At 38.9% G+C, this 20,087-nt stretch overlaps 2 protein-coding genes across 2 annotated transcripts in view; one reads left to right on the top strand and one right to left on the bottom strand.

The window, feature by feature from the left end:
* The window catches only part of LOC140229034 (uncharacterized), a 68,473-nt gene extending 66,213 nt beyond the window's left edge, over positions 1–2,260 (top strand). The window contains exons 19-21 of the mRNA XM_072309295.1: positions 513–743; positions 1,165–1,302; positions 1,774–2,260. Coding sequence (XP_072165396.1) covers positions 513–743; positions 1,165–1,302; positions 1,774–2,026 — 622 coding nt within the window. The 3' untranslated portion in view covers positions 2,027–2,260. The remainder of the gene's footprint in view (positions 1–512; positions 744–1,164; positions 1,303–1,773) is intronic.
* An 11,418-nt stretch (positions 2,261–13,678) lies between these two features.
* Positions 13,679–20,087, bottom strand: part of LOC140229035 (DENN domain-containing protein 5B-like) — a 79,527-nt gene continuing 73,118 nt past the window's right edge. The window contains exons 14-20 of the mRNA XM_072309296.1: positions 19,924–20,045; positions 19,228–19,370; positions 18,613–18,731; positions 17,936–18,224; positions 16,525–16,651; positions 15,561–15,735; positions 13,679–14,799 (exon numbers count right to left, since the gene is read on the bottom strand). Coding sequence (XP_072165397.1) covers positions 14,616–14,799; positions 15,561–15,735; positions 16,525–16,651; positions 17,936–18,224; positions 18,613–18,731; positions 19,228–19,370; positions 19,924–20,045 — 1,159 coding nt within the window. The 3' untranslated portion in view covers positions 13,679–14,615. The remainder of the gene's footprint in view (positions 14,800–15,560; positions 15,736–16,524; positions 16,652–17,935; positions 18,225–18,612; positions 18,732–19,227; positions 19,371–19,923; positions 20,046–20,087) is intronic.

The following is a 20,087-nucleotide window of genomic DNA, read 5'->3' on the forward strand; positions in this document are numbered from 1 at the left end:
AGCATTTCTCTTTTAAGACCCAGTCCTTGAAAGTAAGACTTACAAAAAACAAGCATGGAAAGGATAGTTTTGCCAAGTTTCACTCTCACTTACAGTTTTGTAAAACAATCCCAAAATGCATGTTGAGGTAACCTTGGATTTTTGACAAACTGTACATGTGTGAGGAAATGGAAAGAATTCTTCTTGAATTACTGCCAATTCTGACAGTTTATGTTACCTCATGTAATGAATTTGATTTTCATGACAAAAAGGGCATTTGTATAAAAAAACCCAGAATGATGTGGGAGCCTTGCAATTGACCTATATAGCTCTGAATGCTTGTTTGCTATTGTTTGTTGTTGTTGTTGTTGTTTTTGTTTTTGTTTTTTTTTTTTGGGGGGGGGGTAGAATTAATGCACATAGTCACCAACAATGTGTATACTTCAATCTCTTTCTCTTCTCATCTTCCAGGATTTATGAGATGTTGTCTCATGATTTGTGTTGTTTTGTCCTGTTTTAATCTTCACTTCCAGCATCTCTCTGTCCAGTCCGGCCCTGCGAGTTTCCGAACATCCGATGTCTCCGACGAGGTCGCTGTCCAGCGAATCTCAAACCTCCTTCAGCAAGTCTCCCGTCCCCAGCCCCACAGGCTCGGCATCTCCCTGCCCCTCCCCCATGACTCCTGAGCCAGCAAGCAGCCCTGAAGGGGAACCAGTGGTGCCCCAGGAGAAGAGCAAGCAAGAAATGGAAATCTTCCAAGAAGGGTAAGGGCAAAGTGCTGTCTCATGATAATTTTTGGCCCACCTACAAAGTGTATTTATCAAATCTTACGACATTGCCAAAGTTTTTTGGGTGGGCAAAAATATGCTCAGGGATAAGCCATGCCTGTCACATGGATTCTGTTGATATTCTTTGGATTTTTTTTAAAATGTAGATTTATCAGGTTAATCTTAAGCAAACATTTTGTATGGATTCAGGGCCAATCTTTAACTGTCTTGTGCACTTAAAAACCTCTTGTCAAATTCACCCATGTTTGAAAAGTGAGTCCATGAATGTTCTAATGAAATGAGATTCTGCCAATGCTGTGTAGCTTTTGTTTTGTTAGATTTTTCTCTTTCTGCACTTTGTTCCATTTTATGATTGTGTGTTATTTGATACATGTTCTTCTGATCATTTATCCATCAGGTTTGAGCAAGGGGTACGGTCGCAGATTTCTCAAGAGCTGAGTGACCTGCGGGAACAACAGAGGGTGCTGTGTGAGAACCTGGAAGAGATCATGGAGGCGGCGGATGATGAGGAGGAAGAGGACACTCTGAAAAAGAGGTCAGCACTGGATTCAGGCTGGGTTTATAAAGCCCTTGTGTAGAGGCATCATCCATCTGTCTCATATTATTGCCAAACCATATCTAGAGAACCATCCAGTTTCCCAGATTCTGCTTGAGGCTCCTTAAAACATATTTCTTTTCTTTTTTCTTTTGGTCCCGACAAGAGAAAGCAAATGTCTTCCTGATTTAGGAATGACATACTCTAGAGTGCTTCCTATTAAGTGACTTTGTTCTGTCAGTATCGTACCCAGAGAGCTGCCAAGCCTCCTTTCATGTGTCTTTTCTCACAACCAATGAATAGGTTTGGTGCTACGTTTTGCTCTCTTTACAAGATAAACCAAACGTGTGTCACTAGCAGAGGCATATTATGTCATATTATTTTCAGAGAGTGTAATATCAGTGACATCACATACAGAAAACATGTCTTGCAAAGGATAATATCTTTATTTGTTTCTTTTGCCGTTGACAGTGACAAGCAACCCGTCATCAGGTGGCTGCAGCAATACTCCAGGAACATCCCCTGGTCCCAGGCCAGCCGCTTGGGGCGTCTGTTCCTCACCGGAGCCCTCTTCCTCCTGGCCCTGATTAGCATCGTGTGGACGCTGCTGCCCGTTGAGCGCTGCCAGGGAGGACTGATTATCCGGTCCGACCTCTGGGAGTCCTTCAAGACCATTCTGGCCCCCTACACGGGTCTCTCCAACCCCCTGCCACCTCCGACGTAGCCCACATCGACAACTCTGCCCCCGCGCTGCTGGACTCAACACATGTCATGTTTTTTTCTGCAGGAAAGACAGAGACATTGCTTTGGTGCTTGTGTGTGTGTTTACGTGATCCTCTTTCCTACATGACATTTTGACATAAAGCTCCATTTGACACCGATGCTGATCATTTGACAAACATCTTCCATGTTGTGATTGAAAAAGAAAAAAGATGCACTGCGGAGGTTCTTTGAGACTCTTAGATTGATGGTATCAATTAGAAGTCCTCCTGAATTTCCTACTGCCCCACTTCATTTGCACATTACAATACTGCTCATGTTGCACTGAACTCATGTCTGAAGATAGATATCTCAGTTGTCCTGTCATCTGCACAAGGGAGGTGGAGAGGGAAGGAATCAAAGTATCTGATTTGAAGAATTCTTTTCCTGGTCTGCTGGTTCAGACCCAGATTCTTGACTACATGTATGTCCATGTGAATGAGAATTCTAGAAGCTGAAGGCAAGAATGACTGCCCTGCTTGTGATGAGTGCAGTTGGATCAATGCAATGAATGATGACGAGGACAGACCTTCCCAGAGACTTGGCCACTCTGGTACCAACGTGATTTCCTGCCCTGCTCTCAACATTCATGGAATAACAGTAGTGTGAAATGAATGACAAATGATGCTTTGCCATTAATGTTGAACCCTCACGTGCACAAGTAGGTGATATGGTTGATGCGTCCATTCATGGAGAAAGCAGTAGTCGTCAACCAAGGGGCTGCTGCCGTGAAGGTAGTGCAGATACAAAGGGATGCTGTGATAGCAAGGAACATGACAACCAGAACACTGCAGGTGGACAATCTTGATTCCATTTTATCTGTGGCTTCACTACTCCCTCTATGCCAGAACTCAGAAATTGTGGAACTACAAGAGCTGCCCTAGGAAGCAAGCATTTTTTTTTCTCCCTGTCTTTCTCTCTTTCTCTCTCTCTAGAGAGGAGAAATTGTCACAAATTCCTTGAGACGTCAACAAACTCTGTACATGTACCTGCTTGTGTGAAAACGAAGAGTTGTGTAAGCCAGTCAGGAATATAATTGTACGTCAAAAACAAAAACAGAGGGGGCATAAATATCCAATGGCAGCAGGCACGCATGGAATTTCCACTGATTGAGGCAGATAAATAGAAAAACAAAATTGGTGTCAGTATGGAAGAGAGAAGGGTGAAGATGCATTTTGTGATGAAAGGTGCTATGTTATAGAGTTACATGATGTATGTGTGTTGTGGAGCTTTATAGGCAACTTATCAAGTTGAGGACGTGTGCGTAACCACTTGTTGTAACCAACTTCTCTATGAAATTTCAGAAGCCATTTCAGTGTGATAGATTGTTCTTCAGCTGATATTGACAAAAGGCTTTGTACAAATACATTATCTCAGGGGTGAATGGAGGACTCAGATCTTAATGAACATTTGCCATCAGAACTTGAGCCACATTCAATTGAATTTGCCTTTTGTGCTGTCCTTGAAACTTTGTGCCTTGTGTTTTGAGGGGTGGTTGTGGAGAATTCTTCTTTGATACATATGTGTAAATGGTCATGGTGCATCAATTACTGTAACAGAGCTCTTGGCAAAAATGTACAGTGATAGATAATCCACAGGAGTCAAAGGATGTACTGTATCACACAGACCACAAATGGAAGGTAAAAGATGTCCTTCAGCTCTAATTTGCCTCATCCTGACAGCCTTCTTGACTGTGTCTGTGAAACTTTCAAATGTCTGTCCTGGGTGCTGTCTTGTACATACAGTGTTCCAGTTCACCGCTTTATTTTATAGCAATATGAATATATCATTATTGATATCCTATGAATGGAATATATCTATCTACTGTATAATTGGAAAATGCAAAGTGGTACAATTAAGAGGTACAATATAGGTGTAAATATCAACTCTTGCATTTGCATGTATGCATAGAAAGTATGCAAAACTCAAACTGACAATTTGGTGTCTGTCTTTATATGTATCTTGGTTCAAGAAAAGGTGCAGAAATTGTAGACTTTATAGTCATGCAAATTTCATTAAGATTATTCCGCTAGTGTTCCGGATTCTATGTATATTTTTCTACAAGTTTATTTAGCCTTGCACTTTGTATGTGTATGTACATTCTGTGTATCCAGCATTGGTAGATATGGACTGATGACATTTATGTAAATTTTCTACCCCCACCAAAAAGTACATCAACCTCGCTAATTTTCACAGCACAGCAAGCATTCTTATTTAAAACAAAATGGAATTTGTCTATTGAATTTGCGTATCTCTGTGTTTCTGAGTGTAATGAATTTGTTCACTCTGTGAGTTGCAAAATTACAGTGAAATAAAGTGAGTTACAAGTGAGAACATGGAATGATTCAAGTGAGGTTCAGAATTCAGATCCAGCACACACTTTTCTACATGCAGATAACCTGTCCAGTCAGTGCCAACAGTTTTTTGCAGGTGGTAGGAGTTCATCATTTTCCTTGTGTTGTGTCAGTGGTGAATTCTTTTCATAAGCTTTTTCACTTCATACCTCAGGTCCTCCAGCTGTTCATGAATATGTTCGTTTCTGTTGTAAGAAGAAAAAATGGAAACAATACAAGCAAATGGGGGGGGGGGGCGCAAATGACATGTTCTCGTGTATTTTTGTCCGCTGGGTCTACCTGTGACTGTATGAGCATAGTAATTGTACACCTCTTTTTTTTTGCAATGTTAACTGTATATAGTGATGTACATGTTTACCTGTGATTGTGAGTATTAGAAAGAAGTGAGCAAGCAATATTGTTACAAGTAGGATGAATGAACTTTGTTTTCACTAAGGTCAAATTTACTTACTCCTTTTTGCATTGATTTCCATGCTGTGCATGGCAGGATGATAAAGAAGAAAAAAAAGTATATAATATATTTCCTATTCTATGACAGTTATCTAGTACTACTTCTGATCTGGATGTGATGTGATAGTCTTTTTTTTTTTATTATTGCATTGTTCAATATGCATTTTGTTATTGTGTGGGTTGGCTATATCGATTATCAATGATGTATAGCCTGTGAGGTGATATTATGCAATTTCATAAAGTGTAGTCTATGCCTTAGCAAATACAAACCAATCTGTGTCATTCAATACTTTTCAGAGTTTTGTCAATGTTGGTACTCTGTATGAAGATCACAGGGTGCTGTAGAGCCCTGCTTGTCAACCGGGTGGTCCACACAGCTCTCACAGGTGGGCTGCTATGTCAATCGAAATATGATAAAAAAGGTTAGTATTTGATCTACCTAACTATGAGCCTTGAAATAATTTGTAGGAGCCAAAGCGGGCCTTCGGTTGAAAAAGGTTGAGAAATGCAGATTATAAGAGTACCATAGTGTGATGTCATAGCCATTCATCGCCATGGAAACTTGTTCTGAACAATCTCATATTTCAGTTATTACCCAGAACACGGAATAGAGACATTTCAGGCTGATGGCAAAAATGGGGCTTGAGCATGTACTACGAGCTTGAATTTTGATGGATTGAACATACAGTAAGTGCGGACCCATGTGCAGGCTGTGTATACATACACTATGTATCTCTGGTGGAAAAGGTTTCGAGAAAAAGGAAGAAGAGCACCAGTACTTGTCTTTGCAGAATGGTGTAGGATGCAATGAATGTCCTTGAAGGTTGGGGGTGGGTTTTTTTCTACACATACTCTCTTCTGCAAATCTCTCAATGTGGGGTAGTACATGTCTCCCTCATCACATTTCACTTTTGTATTGTCTTTTCCCCCAAATAGTTCATGTGAAGTGAAGAGACCAATAAGCCTTTTGAGCAACTACATGTGTATGTATAATATGTACATTGAGATTTTTGTACAACATACACTGTACCGCAATGTGCACCTTATTATGCGGCCTGATTTGGCTTGATGCAGGTATTGCACTACAGTTTGAATTTGATGAAATGCTTTGTTCAATTTTGTTTGCATATGGTGTTTGCAGAATACTATATCCTAAATTAAGCAAAGAATTCTTGCTCTTTTTCCAATGATTTTAGCATTTTTGCAGAATTGACTTTTTCACCTTTTGTGATATGTTTCATGTCTTCCAACCATCTCAAATTATGTAGCAGAATGACCACTATTCTACATTTGGATGTTGTGGTTTGTATAGAACAATATGCATTCAATGGGGCATACTTCTGTGCAAGACACCCCTGTTCCCAACACACAAACAAACACACCCACACCCACACCCACACAAAAACACAAACAGATTACACACATCACAGAAGTTGACATATATGTCAACATGTGTTCTCTTACGCTAGTACCATATCAGTACACCATCTTTTTATCTCTCTAGAATACAAAGATCGCTGCCATCTGTATTAAAATTGCGACAGTTATACTACATAAAAAGAAAATACTGCAAAGATGTAATTTCTATGTACAAAATGACTTGAAAGCACTTATCCCACAAAGGACTGCACTTTTACCTTTTAGGGTAGTTGTGTCATTTTTTCCCCGAATACAAGTCTTTTGCAAACGGCATTCCAGCGTAGAATTTTTTTTAATGTGCTTTTAAAGAGTGATATTGTGAATAAATGTGCCTATCAATGATGCACCCCATACCAGAAACATAGCATGCAACTATTCATTAAACTGACTGCCTAATAGTTAGAAGAGCATGCCAAGCACAAATAAGACAGAGATACATTTATTACATACCAATGCGCCTCCCAGACTCACCTCTGCAGTTTGACAACTGTTAACTTACAGATGACCCTATTACCAAACATTTCACAGAGGATGTGCTTTGCTTATCACACTGACTTGCTCAAGAAAGAGAGGAATTAATTTGCAGTGTGCGTGCAACAGCATGTAGAAATCTCCTTTTCCTACCATCCCCTTCTCATCTTGGGAGGATTTTGTAGTTTTTCTCTCTCTTTTATTAATGATCGTCATAATTACTCAGTGATTTGCACTTCATACTGATTCCTGTTACCCCATTATAGACACGGTTAGTGATCTATCCAAGGTACATGTAGTTGTCCAGAATGTGGAACTTCATAATAACCTGCCTGTAGTTCTCTAAGAAACAAGTTGTTCAAAGAGGTGCCAGTAAATAATAGGGCAAATACACCCATCACATCCTACGTACCAGGTAGCTCTCATTTGTTTGCAAACACATTGAAAACATATTTTCGGTGATGGAAAACATGATTCTTAAGAAACAAACGAACAGTAATTAAAATGTTAAAGCCATCCAGGATCACATGTGTAATTATAAGGAAGACCTTTTTGTGGGGGAAAAAAAATGTGATAGAGATGTACAGGTATAAAGTATTTTCGGTACAATTTTTCTGCAGATTATATATACGTATGTATATATGTATTTCATGGTAAAGGAGAATAAAAATGAAACATATAGTAAATCCAAAGATGCCTTATGTAATCTATACATTGACATGTACATGTGATGTTATTTATATATGTATATGTTGTCTGTTCTTTCAAATAAAATATATGGAAAGGAAGAATCGAAGTTGTGTGGAGTAATACAATTGTACATTGTATGAGTGGTAGCAAATATTTTATATAATTCCTTGATAGATCCTTGTCGTTTGATTGGTTGTTTGATATTGATCATTTGTCCCATCTTACTGTGAGTATTATGTAATAGCCTGGCACACTACATACTTAAAATGCTTGCGTTTACAGTGTGCATGCAACCAGTGATGCACACCAAAATGTAAATCCCTTCTCTCTTGTTTCTAAATTCATAAAATGGGAAATGACAAGGATCTATTTTTAGGTGTTATATAAAACAAATGATGATTCATTTGTGCAAAGGACAGAATATTTCATTCAGTGAAAGATGAAATTATTGATCCATTCAATGAGGTGCAGCCAAGTTGAATTGATTATTTCATCTTTCTCATTAAATATTTTGTCCATTGCACTTATGAAATTCATTATTCGTATACAGTCTTCTGTCATAGTTTTTGTTTGCTCAACAGAATGTATACACACACACACACATACACTCATATTCGCACATATCCCATCATATTCTTGAGGTATACAACTTATATGCTTTTTCTCAGCTAGTTCACGTGAACAGAAATGTATATGTTGTAGTTGTACCTACCGTCATCAATGTCATAATTATGATGAAACTTTTTATAGTTATAATGGTCAGCATGCCATGATAAGAATTAACATTTGTGCCCAATTCAGGTATACAAGAAGGTTGCATCCCCCCCCCCCCCAAAAAAAAAAAAAGATACGAAAGATGAAAAACAGTTACTGAAAAATTGGAGCACTTTGTTCTTAGCATCAATGTAAGATTTAAAGTAAATCTTCTCTTAGATTTAAAATCTTTTAAAGATCCAATTGGACATTTTACAATTGATTGTAATTATATCTTAAATCTTAAAAAGAAAGGAAAGTAGATCTATGTATCATTAACCACTGTCTGTCTTGGTAATTGCTAGTACTCCGCGGGACCTTAACATCCTTCTTCCACCATCTGGAATTTGCTTGCTATTGTATTGGAATGATCTACCAAGAAACTTGCCAGGATAATGTATCAAGATGTTTTGTAGTATTTTGAGATCAAAGAGTATGAAATAAAAGTTGGTTTACCCACTTTTATTCTGCAAGTGCCCTCCCGGGCTCAGGCAATATGGTGTGTAGAATGCTGCTGGTTCATGATGATCAAATCGTGGCCAAGCAGTAGTATTGAATTGCACGCAGGACAAACGGTATGCATTCACTCTCGCGAGCGATGGATACCGCTATGGCCAGATATATATATATGTATGTACTTTGTATATTGTAATCCATGTTATTGAATGTTAAACTTTTCGTAGCAACCATTATCAAGTAAGCTCTGAAACATAGTATATGTGTATATCTGGTGAACCTTTTTAGTTGATATTTCTTATTTCTGTCACCCAACAGTAACCTAATGGCATTCTTTCACACCTTTTTCTTTTAAACATAAGTGTACAGATTAGAGCAAAAATTGACAGTTCTGCAAGCCTACAAGAGCTACAACGTTTTGGCTTTAAAGGACAAGTTCACACTCATAAACATAAGGATTGAGAGAATGCAGCAATATTAGTAGAACACATCAGTGAAAGTTTGAGGAAAATTGGATGATCAATGCAAAAGTTACGAATTTTTAAAATTTTTGTGTTGGAACCGCTGGATGGGGAGACTACTAAGGCTCGTGATGTCATATGAGTACAAGAGTATAAAGAAAATGTAAAGAAAATTCAACATATTTTCACTTTTTTGGCATAATAAAAGAGCACTTGACTTGCCTCTTTCTAAAGGCAATGGGAATAATATTACCCATAACATATGTCAGTAACGAGTCAAGGGAATGTGTACTTTTTTCAAAAGATGAAATTTTGTGAAATTCTCTTTATATTTTCCTTATATTGTTGTACGCATGTGACATCATACACTGCAGTAGTCTTCTCATCCAGCGGTGACTGCACAAAAACTTCAAAAATTCATAACTTTTGAACGGATTGTCCGATTTTCCTCAAACTTTCAATGATGTGTTCTACTAATATTGCTACATTCTCTCAATCCTTAGTTAATGAAGGTGAACTTGTCCTTTAAATGACAAATATGGAATGTGAGCTACGTACATGTACATGTACAATATATTTCTACATGGATTCTTAGCCAGGACATGAACACAAATAAATCACACAGACTGGGTCTTCTTTCTTTTGTTTTGGCACTTTTAATATAAATCTCTTTTTCTTTGCCTCTGTCTCAGTGTGGTATCAAACAGTTTATAATACATGATGTCGGTAGGTGAATAAAACCCATCAAAAATTGGCTGAGTGACTACTCGCTTTTTCTGTTTTTTGTAAAAAGTTCTTACAAAACACCTGATTTTGTAAACTTGTGATAAATCGTCAGCATACTTTCGAAGAGAGGAACACCTGTTTGGAGTCAACTTACAAGAGATCACTTTTCCATCATTCTTTCTTTTCTTTTTGATTTTTTTTTTTCCGTTTACCCATTCTTGCACATTTCATTGAAAATTCCAACAATACAAACACTGACCATGATTTCAAAGTCTTCCCAAGCTACTGTGATACAAGGAAAACACAGATGCCTTCTCAAATCTTCTGAACAAGATTCTGCCCACTACTACACTCGATTTCCTTCTTCTTTCCTCCACCCTTTGGCAGTGGTTGGTTTGGGGACCAACAAGTATTGCTTTGCAGTTCACCCTCTGGTGGTCTGTTGGCCCGAAATCATCTCTGAGATGAAAAAAAAAATATGACTGCCTTCAGAAAATCATGTATATCGCCTGAACGGCGAATCCACTCTTCATGGATGCAACAGCTCTGGCCCAGAAAAAGATGTGACATTTACGACTCAATTCCATAACATCTTAAGGTTTTATCAATACTTGTTCTTGCGAACTACATAAAGAGAACCTGCACATTGCGAATCGTGAGACGGTTCTGGGGCAATATCCATGGAAGTATTTTTTCAGCAGCTTCCCTTTGATTTTCAAGACAGCCACTGCTGTGTCAAAACAACCAATTTTCATACTGTGTTGTACAAGCAGAGCCATTATTCAAATGAAATGATCAAATCTTGATGCCTTTGAACCCATGACAGTGGTGAAAGAGCCCATTCCCATTAACAGAGGGGAAAACACTTCAAGTCAATATGAGCAAAAGTCAAGACTTTTGGGTTACAGTACCAGTGAAAAAAATCAAGCTTCCGATTCTGAATTTCATACAGACCGACCGTAAGATAGATGAACATGTTTATACAACAAAAAGAGAAATGCCACATTTCTACCATAGAACACAAGAACATCAAACCAATTCAACACAAGTCGAAGAAATGCCTTGGCCACGTATGGGCAGCACTAAAATGTGTCATCTATTTAATGGATGAAATATGTCAATAGCTCTTCAATAACGTACGTCTGCGACTGATTCGTGCCACACACTTCTGTCAAAGCAGGCTTTCACAAACACAAGCATAAACTAAAACATAGGAAAATAAATGCTTTGGGAGTAACATAGAATACACTGCATTATATTAATGAGAGAGAATAAAAATCTGTATCACACTAGACAAAATAAGCAACAAAACATCTTGGGAGGGTGAAGTATACTTAATAGTGTGGCCATATCTGAAAACCCATCGTTTTTTGCTATGGCAAATCTTTCACTGCAATTTGTGGTACATGATGGAACTAAATAATAAGCAACTTTCGATGAACTCACATGGACGGTAATGTTGTGCAGAGACATAAGCTGCTTTTTAATCTAGAAAGGTGCTTTGAAAATAACCAATTATCATGACCATATCTTTAAAACTGAGCTCTCTGCGGACCCCTTTAAGTGACTGATGCCATTCAAGTGGCAAGGGCAAGAGTTCCCAAGGAGGCCTGAAAATAGACTAGCCACTAAATACATATACATGTATCTATATTAAAAAAAAAAAGAAGAAATATACCTCCAGAACTCCTCCCCCCCCCCCTCCCCCAGCCCCCCCCCCCCCCCCCCCAAAAAAAAAAAAAAGAATCACCACAATTTATTTGCTGGACAAAGTTAAGGACCAAAGTGATGGTATCAAGGTCTTTTGATATGGCTTGGGTTGGAATCAGGTGTGCATATACACACTTGGGCCAGGTGAGGTTGTTCAGAACCAGTTCAGAACCAGTTTCCATGGTGATGAATAGCTATGCCATCACACTTTGGTATTCTATGGATATGCTGGCTGCATCTTTGACTAGTATATCATGATCTTTAACACTATCCATCTTATTTTAGAATATCTGCTGAGAAGTAACGAGTAGGAAGTCCCTGCTCCCTGTATTAACTGTGATAAGTTATCAGCAAAAGTCAGTGGCAATTTCTCATTACTGGTTGGTTTACAGCAATGCATTATCAGACAGAAAATATCAGTGATTCGTGGCTACCACATTTGCCTATTAATACTGATGCAACAATCTGCTACTGCTTCCTTGAGGGTCATATATTTCTGTCATGTAAATATTTCGGACATTATTCGCAGCGAATCAAATTAGCACAATCATGTAGTGACAACGAGGCAATTCTATTCGGCAAATTTGAGGTCTTGTCTACAAAACAACACAGCTCTATGAAGGGAAAACAATATCTTAGTCTTCAGTTCTTCTCTCCCCTACATCTGTACATCACAAAAACTAAAATGTATTTGTGTAAAATCATAAATAGCTGGCAAGAAGTTCTTTTTCTTTTGACGGGCAATAACTTGGATGGTGTGGAAACCAAGGAAATACCCAACAAATGGGTTCCCTTCCAACACAACACATTAAATAAAGACATGGATGAAATTTGATAAAATCAGCAAAAGTCAATGCAACATTACAAGAACAGAATGTTGATAGTAACACACTCAATTGCAATAATCGTTACTACTTCTACAGGTTTGGTATGCACACAATATTTTTCTTTCTGTTTTTTTGAAGTTTTCATCCATTTCAGCAGGATTTTGCAATGGATAGATTATAGCCTATTCAACAGAACTTTGCAGACATACAGCGATAAATCAATACATCTTGCAATTTGAACAGTTCAAGTTCTTTTTTTTTTTACAAAACAAAAAACAAACAAACAAACTCAAATTTTCTCTTACAAAATTTGAAATCACAGACATGAATTTTGTAGCTGATCATTGTTTAGGCTCATAAAATTGGCGGCTCTAAGACATGCGTGAAGTAAAAGCCACACAGCCCAAAAGTGTACACAGTAATACACTCGTATTAAATACTACATGTTATCAACACAGCTATCCAGTCATTCGCTGCTAATTCACTGCAATTCGGCATGGAGATATATGACATACAACGACAGTCAGACAGGGCAATGAACAATCTGTGAAGTCTAAAATACTGCGTGTGTGATTTGTTGACCAGTTACTGGTACAAGATATTGTTGTTGGCCACAAAACATGAAGTAGCATTGATTTTTCTCCATTACTTATTTCTTCTCTCGCACTCTTCCACTTTATCCCATTCACTCCTTCTCTCTCTCTCACTCTCTCTTATTCTCTTTTGATATCAACAAAGCAATCACAAACAGCCATGAACGCCAAGCTCTGTAGCCATTTTGACAATTTGGTCACCGGCCTTCCTAAACGCATGAAGGAAGAGTATTTCATGTGCTCCTTTCCGACACAAGTCAAAAGTTTCCGCACAGAGTACAACACATTATCTACAAGTGTGTGTATTTATATGTACAAGGTATGAAAAAATGCACATCTGTCTAAAACTAGTCATCTCTGTTTTGACATTCATGTAAAGAATATGAATAATCTGCTCATTTTCTCTCTCTGTCAGAAAAATCTAAACTGAAAGAGTTGTGTATAAAAATCGAGCCGTAAATGTGGAAAAAGTTGACTAGAAATTTGCTTGTCTTCCTGAGTGGTATTACGCTGCATGTTATTTTCTGTCTTTTTTTCAATTTTTTTTTCTTTAATGTCTGTACAAAAACACCCTATATTGAATTGGCAGCGCTTCACACTAATGTGAAAGATGCCAAAATAGAATTACAAAGGCAATCGTATGGAAATATATAGGTATATATATATATATTTGTGTGTGTGTGTGTGTACACATTGTATATAATGCTATGAGATTCAGAGTTAACACACGATCCCTGATACCCATACTACAGGAGATTTCACTGCTTCTGCTACAACACAGAGAGTGAAAGCTTGCAAGAAAAGTTCATGTACAACGCCAGCAACGATCATCACTCCGTACGACTTCAGACTCCGTGTCTTACAGCTCTCGCATCTGAATCGTTGAATAGTTGTCAGTTTTAGACAAATTCACAAACCATCATTTATCAGTCTTATGGGAGCAACTTTTTTCTCCTTTCTTTGTTCATTGCTGTTCCTTCTTGCACAGAAAGCAGGGCTCCATTCTCTGAATATCCTAGCCATGTTTCTGTCACAACAACAACAACAAACCCCCAAAATCACAGACACATTTGATTTCTTCTAACCTGTAAAACAATTGGGGGTCTCCGAAATATTTGAAATTTCACCATTTCTTGCATCCACACTTTGATCACATTTTCCTTAATTGTGGCTCATGATGGCGCAAAAGTAGTTTTGATCTCCTTATGGTGGTAGCATAAAAGCTAGAATTATATTTGCAACAAATGCATTATTACATAATCATGATGGTAACAAGGAGTATGGGCTGGACTGATTGGAAAAATTTGGCTATTTTCGAAAACAGAATTCCCTCCTGGAATACTGTAAGGTCCGTATCTTTGTGAATGCATATATGCATTGTGGGGGTATATGTGTCAGTTTGTCAGTGAGTCTGTCTGCATGTATTTTGAAGGATGAGCATTCACGTTAGAGGTCCTTCCTTACATTTGACATCATAATGCCCTTGAATTCCCATCCTGAAAAAAACTAACGAGTCCCCACATTACTGTGACTGTGAGTGTATGCTGTACGTGTCGGTTCACATTTAGTGTGTGTGTCTGAGTCTGCATCGTGTGTCCTTCAAGGGCTTCACGAGGTGCGAGGCCCTTCCGTCGGTGGTCGCTATCATAACTCGATGCCCTTGGTGACGGATGCCTCCAGCAAGATGTTGAATTCATCTAGCTGCATGAGCAGGCTGCAGAGGAAGTCTAAGTTGGGCTGGCTGTGGAAGAAGGAGCACTCGTCGTACATGTTGCTCGTCACCGGCGTCTCCGCAAGGACTGGCAGCCACTGGTGGAGAAGGTGGTCCCTGTAGGGGGGAAAGAGGAGGGGAGTGGAAAGGGGAGAAGGAATGAGATGGGGAGGAGTAGGGGGAGGTGGGTGAGGAGGATGGGAGCAAGAGAGAAAGAGAAAAGGGGGGGGGAGAAGGTGTCATTTCTTGGTAACATTTTCTCATCTGCAAAAATGCATTTGAAAACGTATTAGTGATTGTGAACTAGCAACAACTCCGTGAAAGGACACTTTGACAGTCTGTGCTTGGCGAGGACTTGTGTCAAATGAAATCAATATAAATATCATCATCATCATAATCATGTCATTATTATCATTAGTTTTCTTCTTCTTTGTATGGCACACTGTGTCTGGGTCACCTTGGTCAAACCACGAGGGGTTGGCATCATTCACTAGTTTTCCTGCCTGGGGTATGTGGTTGGATCACTTCACCAGGTTAGAACCCTACTCTTTGCGATAATGAATGAAGTGAGGTATTCTACTTGCATTTGTCATGATTTCCAGCACACAAGACCTCTATTGTCCTATCTCAAGGACAGAGTGTTTTTGCCTCTTGCAAAAGGGGATGGCATGACTACACACAACATTGCTCAGCTAGACTCACCGGGAATCAAACCCGAGCAATTGGATTGTGAGGCAAACACACCACCGACTCTGCTACATCATTGCCATATCGCTAGTAAGAGAAGTGGGAGTAGCAGAATTAAAAGTGGTAGTAGTGTCTTCATTCATCAGCATGGACATCTTTATCAGAGAATGAGAGGTGGTCAATGTTCTCACCTGACACCAAGGCAGACGAGGAGCTGGAACTTGCCATCCTTCCCCACTGTCTGGGCGTAGGTGTTGATCTGGTGCAGGGTGCGACAGAAGGTGCGCCGCGCCCGTTTCTCTTGTCTCGAGCTGAATCTCCCCTCCTCGTCCTGGTCTAGGCTGTCTAGATACCGTGCCACTTTCTCTGTATTTGGGTGGAGAGACAATACGAAGGGTGATCGATGCTTCAAGTGCTTGGAACGACTTTGCCATGTACAACAAGTGGATTTAGAAAGATATAAAACACATTTACACTAATTCATATTACAGGAATATACCATGAATGCTTATTCAAAAATGCACCACAATAGTGAAAATTATGAGTTCATTTTTGTACACAATGAGGATGAATGACATCGATACATCTTTTCTACATCATATTTCAGTTGATAACATGATAAATAATGCATCAAAATCGTTCTGGTAAGTGTCAATTTGTATATCTAACTTAATCGCATGATTTTCACTATTTCCTCATACAGTCAACCTTGCTTAAGTCGACCTCACATAAGTCGAATAATCGCCTAAGTCAAAGGTCTTTTCAAGTCCTTTTCACTTTATATTCTATTGATTTTAACCCCTCATAAGTCAAATTTTCTCTAAGCCAAGCTATTTCTTCAGTCCAAATAGATTCGACTTAGGCAAGGTTGACTATGTAATATTCATATAATTTTTATGTAATTCTGTATGCAATGTACAGTATTAGCACTACTGTTGTGACAACAACAGCAAAAAAGATGACTGCTTGGCAGAAGCAGCAGTCTTATGACCAAGTGATTTGTTACCCCTTAACCCATTAAAGACTAGTCCAGAGTAAACTCGGGCAGGTGTCTATGGGAAAATGCGTGTTAAAGAAAAATCAGCCCATCAGTTGTCATACGTATACGTAGATTCTGAACTGAGACAAAATGAAATTTGAGGAGCAGCATCCTACCCAGGAAGTCCCAGACGAAGAAGTTGTTGCGGAAGAGGCGGGCCGAGCGGAAGCCGTACTGCAGGACCAGCTCCATGCACTTGACCAGTCCCTTCTCTCCACACAGTAGGACGGTCAGTTGGCCTCGCTGTGGGCAATGAGTGAAAAGAGTCAGTGTTATGTCATCATTCACATTGCCTCATAGCAATCCAATCAGGCATATCTGTGGCTGTCATTTGTGGGGAATACATGTACATTCTTTAACACACCATCTAAAGGTGGACTACATTTTGTATGAAGATGGCAAGAGAAATAAGAATTGGAATACTTAAAAAAATGACATGACAATGCAAATCCAACATATGGATCCTAAGTTTAATCATATTTAAAAATATTGTACAGGCAGAATATTTCCCAAAGTGAATACTTGCATGCTCTGCTATACTAGCATGAAAACAAAAACATATTTGTAATCTATCGAACATATTCCATTCTGTCCAGGGTTAATCTGATTCCTAAAGTTATAAACAAGTAAACACTTCTTTTTTTTAATCACAACTGATTAACAAATCGCCCTACATCAATGTAAATAAGTACTGAATTGATCAGTGTTTAGTAGTAGCCATGACAAAAGAAATCATGGACATACATACTCGTCGATGTAGGGTAATCTGAAAAAGACATCTCGACGGAAGAATTTTGTGAATTTGACTAAGTATACACTTGTCTAGATGGAAGAAAAAAATAAACAAACTAAAAACAACACTTGAGTAACAGTGTCAGGTTTTAAGTGAAGCATCAGGCATATGCCTTCAGAGAAATGATGTGTATTTACATCAAAATATTATGGTCTGAATATTGATGGCTTGTCCTGATGCATGTACAAGTAGAATGGTAATTTGTCATGTGTTTGCAAAGAGTCCATACCTGTCTTAGTACCAGATTGGTATGATGCATATGAACATGTACTATATGCCTGGTTTCTTAGTCAAAACCAGTCACAAAGTTTCATCCCAGGAGCAACAGAAAATATGGTATGTTGGAAGTAAAATGTTTCATCCAGAAGTCCCACAAAGAAGGGGAAATTTGCAAGGAAATTACAAAACCGCTTATGAAATATCAAAGAGGATACAATTTGAACAGGAATTCAAAGTTTATTTTCTGCAAATCAGTTTTGAAATGGCTGAAATATCTAAAAACAAAGTAAAACAAAGCAATCCTAATAAAAGGTGTGTCCCACCTTTTATTAGCAGCCATTTAAACACTAATTTTCATTAAATAAACTTGGAATTCCTCGTTGAGTTGTATGCTTTTTCATATGTCATAAGCTGTTACTCATTATCTAAAGAAAAAAAATGGGGGAAACCTGAAGTTGGCCATCGCATCCAAAACTATACCATCCCTTTAAGCTATTTGATGGTGTTTGCCTCACCTCCTTCTCGGGTTTGTAGAAGTGTTTGACGATGTTGTTGACAGCATCGGTCAGGAGCTCCTGGATGGCGTTCTGGTCCAGCTTCTGGGGCACCCTGGGGGGAGGCGAGGGGGAGCTGCTGGCAGCACTGGTGCTGGAGCGTCGGGTGTGGGTGCGGCGCGGCGTGGTGTTCGACCCCCAGAAGTGGTCCCCCTCGTAGTCGATGACCGGCGGGATGAACTCGGCCACCAGTAGCCGCTCCAGGCTGCCGTCGTCCACGTTGCGGCCGATCCAGCGACCGCAGGGGAACCTGTGATAGCCAAGAAACATGGGAATCAATCAAATGGATCTGGACCACTAACACACCCGTCATATGCTGATACATCTCATCTGTTTGCATTCACAGCTTGCTTTTTAGTTTGTTTGGGTTTTTTTTTATTAGTTGTCAACATTATAGGCTACTTGGTGACAGTACTCTCTAGGTTGGTTGTACCCTGACATGAGGTGAATAAGATGCATTTAAAAACTCAGTGAAAATGGTCAACATTCAACAAGGCTTTCAGCAGCTTGGAGTGTACATTCATATCACACTAATATACAGAACTGCATGTGTTCCAACAGTAACTAGGGAAAGACCAGTGTAATGAATGCAGAAAATTTGAATAAATCACTTTTCGATATGTCTAGGAATATCTCACTTGTATGCGTGCCCCGTGATGTCATTCCTGATGTAGATGTAATCCACCAGCCATCGGGGTAAGAGTCCCGCGTTGTCATGGCCGATTCTCAGTGTTGTCAACACACCGAGGTTGGCATGCTGTAACAAGGAACAAACAAAGAGAGAGATTTAACAAACCAAATGTGGTAAAATGACAAATATCAAATCACAAAGCATTGTAGAAATTAATCCTGAATTTTATGGAGACACACCTTCATCTATGCTACTAAAATTCAACAAACACGGTACAGCTAACAAACTTATGCGTATCAGCTACAGGTGTATTCAATTAATATTCTGCACATACTCACAACTTGCCCTTAATGTTGTTTCACCATTTTTCTTATTTTTACGAAGCACTACTCCAGCAAAATCACTAATTAAGCGAGTTTATTCACAAAAATATTTGTGGTACAAACCACAATATAATGAGCATAAACATAAGCAACCACTCAGTATATTTTACACCCTTTGTAGTCACAGTAGCAGCAGCACTTGTCATTACAGTAGGCGTAGTAGCGGTAGTGGTGGGGGTTGTACAACAGTAGTTTTAGATAAATGCAGGACAACTAATCGTGAAGTTGCAGAAACTGACCTGAAAGGTGAAGTCTTGAGCGTTCTTTGGTATGTGTATGACAGGCGTCTGAAGCATCTCTCCAGTAACACACATCCAGGGGTTGGCTGTCGTCGGAGCCTGGAACTTACGGCTCTGGTTAATGAGGACACGATACGTCACAACTTGGGGATGATGGGAAATAGGAAAGAAAGAGAAGGTATATTAGAATAGATATGGATATATTTCTCTTATGTCACTCCTTTCTTATCATCCAATGGTAAAAGCAACCGCAAAGATGATTTTATATGATGCATCAATAACAACTAATATTGATCTATGTCTTTACTTAGCTAATGTTTAAAGACTGTTCTAGTAAAAGTTTGTTTACATTGTATGCTTAACATCATAGACAAAAGCGATCCCAAATAAAGTTTATGATTATCTGTACACATCAATTTTTTTTTTCATTGATGTTTTTTATTTTAGTGAATTATAATGAATATATTTCATAATTTCAAATGTCACAAAGTACAGGTGGATATTAAGAAATGAAACAATTCTTTGCACAGCTGATCATGTTACAGCAACTGTTGTGACATATCCAACTGCAGTATTGATAATTAAGTGTGTTATCACTGTCGGGTCATCAGAGTACATGACTACGAGGGGGTCACATCTCATGGAAACAAATGAGACAATATCCTCTCATCTGTTCAACAAGAGAGGGCGCCTTACCTGTGGAAGGGAAGGAGTTGGTGAAACAGTGGAAGTCAACTGCATTGAGAGAGAGGAGGTAGTACAGGAATTGCATTTTTTCTTCTTCACAGCGCAGGAATGCCTCGCTGCGGTACCGCTTCCTGTAAAAAGAAGAAAATAGATTAATGTTTAATTGGGAACTT

This window comes from Diadema setosum, chromosome 5 (genome assembly GCF_964275005.1).
Source record: "Diadema setosum chromosome 5, eeDiaSeto1, whole genome shotgun sequence".
Classification (NCBI taxonomy): Eukaryota; Metazoa; Echinodermata; class Echinoidea; order Diadematoida; family Diadematidae; genus Diadema; species Diadema setosum.